At 38.3% G+C, this 4,146-nt stretch overlaps 1 protein-coding gene across 2 annotated transcripts in view; it reads left to right on the top strand.

Moving 5' to 3' along the window:
• Sbf2 (SET binding factor 2) overlaps positions 1 to 4,146 on the top strand; it is a 371,745-nt gene that overhangs the window by 288,627 nt on the left and 78,972 nt on the right. For both annotated transcript variants that reach the window (XM_050163377.1, XM_050163379.1), the window contains exon 18: positions 763 to 933. In XM_050163377.1, the coding sequence (XP_050019334.1) occupies positions 763 to 933 (171 nt within the window). The remainder of the gene's footprint in view (positions 1 to 762; positions 934 to 4,146) is intronic.

The following is a 4,146-nucleotide window of genomic DNA, read 5'->3' on the forward strand; positions in this document are numbered from 1 at the left end:
AAAGGGGAGGCGGCGGTGGGGAAGAGACAGAAATCTTTAAGAGAAAGAAAGAAAGAAAGAAAGAAAGAAAGAAAGAAAGAAAGAAAGAAAGAAAGAAAGAAAGAAAGAAAGAAAGAAAGAGTTCTGAGACAGCCTGGGTTGAATGTTAAGACCCTGTATCCCAAAAAATAATAATAGTAATAATAATAATTAAAATTTATGGACCAGTGAGATGGATCAGTGGAAAAAGATGTTTTTCAGGAAGCCTGAAAATTTTATTTCGATCCTCAGAATCCACATGGTAAGAGAGAACCTACTCTACAGGTTGTCCTCCAAGGTTTGAACACAGGCCATAGCGCATGCACGCGCAGAGGGGGGTGGGTAAAAATCATAAATGGAAGTAAGATAAATGTTTGATTACTAGAGTTTTATGTTTAGGTTGTGTTGGGTTTTAGTGTGCATCCCAGGTATAACTTCACAGTACCCACCCTGTACATACCAGAGTAGTAGATATTTTTATAGTCTATAATTCAAAGAATTACATTAATTCTATAGTTAATAGTGTAGCTACTGTTAAAATTCACATTTGGGTAAAAAGTAAGCAAGATTTTAAAGGATTTCATAGAGCACCCTCAGTTGTCAGTTGAACATGAATACAGTATTGATTGCTAAGCCTTTAAAGAAATCTTTTTGTCACCTCTACAATTAACTGTAGCACCTGTGTCCGTCTGAAATGTCATAATCTGCCTGCACTGTGCTGATAGATATTACATGTTCTTGCAGAAACTTGCCCCTGGAGTCAACCAGTTTGCCTACACCTGTGTTCAAGACCACCCCATTTGGACAAATCAGCAGTTCTGGGAGACAACTTTTTACAGTGCAGTACAGGAGCAGGTTCGCTCCCTGTATCTCACAGCAAAGGAAGACAATCATGCCCCACATCTGAAGCAGAAGGTAAGAGAAGAAGGGTACTTGGATGTGGCTAGGGTTGACTGTAAGGACACTCAGGCAGATGGTCCTAGGGCAAAGGGACTCTACCTACTTTGTTCCTGGGTGTTAGGGAGTCCTGTGGTGAGCATCTTTCTTCCTTTGATTCTGGCACTATATTTTTTAATAATGACCCCATACTACAGTTCTTTAGCACTAGAATTTTTTGTTATATTTTGATAAGAATTCCTTAAAAACTGAATAGAAGGAACAAACCTAAAATAGGCCCAGGTATAAGCCTCTAACTACTTACTTCCTTGAAGAAATCCAAGCTTAACTCAGAAATAGAATGTTTTTATGTAGCATGCTCAAGGCCTTGAGTTCAGGTACCAGCACTGGAAGAGGAAAGAGAAGAAATTGAAGTTAAGTGACTAAAAAGATAAATGTAAAAATTCAGTAGTCCTATTCAAAAGTATATCAGCAATAACAAAAGTCTTCCTTTATTTATTCTCTGTGTGTATATATTAGTAGTATTTGCTCTATACACATATATTTAAATACCAGGAAAATAAAAATTAAAATACTCCAATTTTTTAAAAATATTTTATTTATTATTTATGCAGTATTCTGTCTGGGTGTCTGTCTGCAGGCCAGAAGAGGGCATCAGATCTCATTTCAGATGGTTGTGAGCCACCATGTGGTTGCTGGGAATTGAACTCAGGACCTTCAGAAGAGCAGGCAACACTCTTAACCACTGAGCCATCTCTCCAGCCCCAAAAATACTCCAATTTTTAAATGTCATTTACTAGCTCTCTTTATACTGACTAATCACATTACCCCCACACTTCCTCATTGGTGAAATGTGTAGCTGTCACTTCTGAAGATTTTCATATCTAATATATATAAGGCTTATTACTAAGACTTCTTGGCACACAGTAAGTAATTAGTATTAGAAATCGTCATCCTCATGGACTGAGCTTAAAGCAGCCTAAAAGACTCACTGTTGATTCACTTCAGAGTGGTTTTAAGATCAGCCTTTTTGAACTGCAGATTCTTGGAAAAATATCACTGCAGATTCTGTCCATCATCTACTTTAACTTATGTCTAGATAGGATGGATTACCCTAAGCATCTTAGAGAAGCTACATAGTCATATTCCAATACATCTGGGATTCATTGTCTTAAAAAATTATTGGTTTATTATTAAGTAGAAGAATAGAAACTTTAATAAAAATAGCATTGACATGTGTCTGATTGTTATAGTTCAAATGTGAATTGTTTTCTTAATTAAATTAATATTCAGATTTGTTGTTGTTGTTGTTGTTACACAAAATGTACTACTTACAGTATAACGTGGCAGATGCAGACACTTTTCTTGGGCCACACTCAGGGAATAATCAGACTGTTAGGAATTCTTTGTTAATTTTATATATTTTTAAATTGATTTTTATTGAGCTCTACATTTTTCTCTGGTCCCCTTCCTGCCTCTCCTCTCCCCTTCAACCCTTTCCCAAGGTCCCCATGCTCCCAATTTACTCAGGAGATCTTGTCTTTTTCTACTTCCCATGGAGATTAAATCCATACATGTCTCTCTTAGAGTCCTCATTGTTGTCTAAGTTCTCTGGGATTGTGATTTGTAGGCTGGTTTTCTTTGCTTTAAGTTTAAAAACCACTTATGAGTACATATGATAATTGTCTTTCTGTGTCTGGGTTACCTCACTCAAAATGATGTTTTCTAGCTCCATCCATTTGCCTGCAAATTTCAAGATGTCGTTATTTTTTCTGCTGTGTAGTACTCCATTCTGTAAATGTACCACATTTGCCTTATCCATTCTTCAGTTGAGGGGCATTTAGGTTGTTTCCAGGTTCTGGCTGTGACAAACAATGCTGCTATGAATATAGTTGAGCATATGTCCTTGTGGCACAATTGAGCATCCTTTGGATATATACCCAAAAGTGGTATTGCTGGATCTTGAGGAAGGTTGTTTCCTAATTTTCTGTGAAATCACCACACTGTTATCCAAAGGGGTTGTACCAGCTTGTCCTCTCACCAGCAATGCAGAAGTGCTCCCTTTGCCCCCACATCCTCTCCAGCATAAGTTGTCATTGGTATTTTTGATCTTGGCCATTCATACAGATGTAAAATGGAATCTCAGAGTTGTTTTGATTTGCATTTCTCTGATGACTAAGGATGTTGAGCATTTCATTAAGTGTCTTTCAGCCATTTAGATTCCTCTGTTGAGAGTTCTCTGTACTCCATTTTTTATTGGATTATTTGTTCTTTTAATGACAAATTTCTTGAGTTCTTTATATATTTTGGAGATCACACCTTTGTCTGATGTGATGTTGGTGAAGATCTTTTCCCATTCTTTAGGCTGTCGTTTTGTCTTGTTGATGTGTCCTTTGCTTTACAGAAGCTTTTTAGTTTCAGGAGGTCCCATTTATTAATTGTTTATCTTAGTGTCTGTGCTACTGGGGTTATATTTAGGAAGTGAGTGGTCTCCTGTGCTAGTGCATTCAAGTGTATTTCCTACTTTCTCTTTTATGAAGTTTAGTGTGGTTGGCTTTATGTTGAGGTCTTTGATCCATTTGGACTTGAGTTTTATACATGGTGATAGATATGGATCTTTTTTCATTCTTCTACATGTTGACATCCAGTTATGCCAGCACCATTTGTTAAATATGCTTTCTTTTTCCATTTGATATTTTTTGCTTTTTTGTCAAAATCAGGTATTCGAAAGTATGTGGATTAATATTTGAGTCTTTGATTTAGTTCCATTGGCTTTCCTGTCTGTTCTTTTTTTTTCTTTTTTTTGATTTTTTTTTATTGAGAAAAGGAAAAGAAAAAAAAGTTTTCACCTCCTCCCAGCCTCCCATTTCCCTCCCCCTCCTCCCACCCTTTTCCCCCTCCCCCCAGACCTCTCCCCCTCCCTCTCCAATCCAAAGCGCAGTCATGGTTCCCTGCCCTGTGGAAAGTCCAAGGTCCTTCCCCCTCTGTCCATGTCTAGGAAGGTGAACATCCAAACTGGCTAGGCTCCCACCAAGCCGGAACATGAAGTAGGATCAAAACCCCGTGCCATTGTCCTTGGCTTCTCATCAGCCCTCATTGTTCGCCATGATCAGAGAGTCCGGTTTTATCCCATGCTTTTTCAGTCACAGTCCAGCTGGCCTTGGTGAGCTCCCAATAGATCAGCCCCACTGTCTCAGTGGGTGGGTGCACCCCTCGTGGTCCTGACATCCT

The sequence above is a fragment of the Alexandromys fortis genome, unplaced genomic scaffold (assembly GCF_014885135.2).
Source record: "Alexandromys fortis isolate MF-2015 unplaced genomic scaffold, M_Fortis_MF-2015_v1.1 scaffold_129, whole genome shotgun sequence".
In the NCBI taxonomy this organism is placed as follows: Eukaryota; Metazoa; Chordata; class Mammalia; order Rodentia; family Cricetidae; genus Alexandromys; species Alexandromys fortis.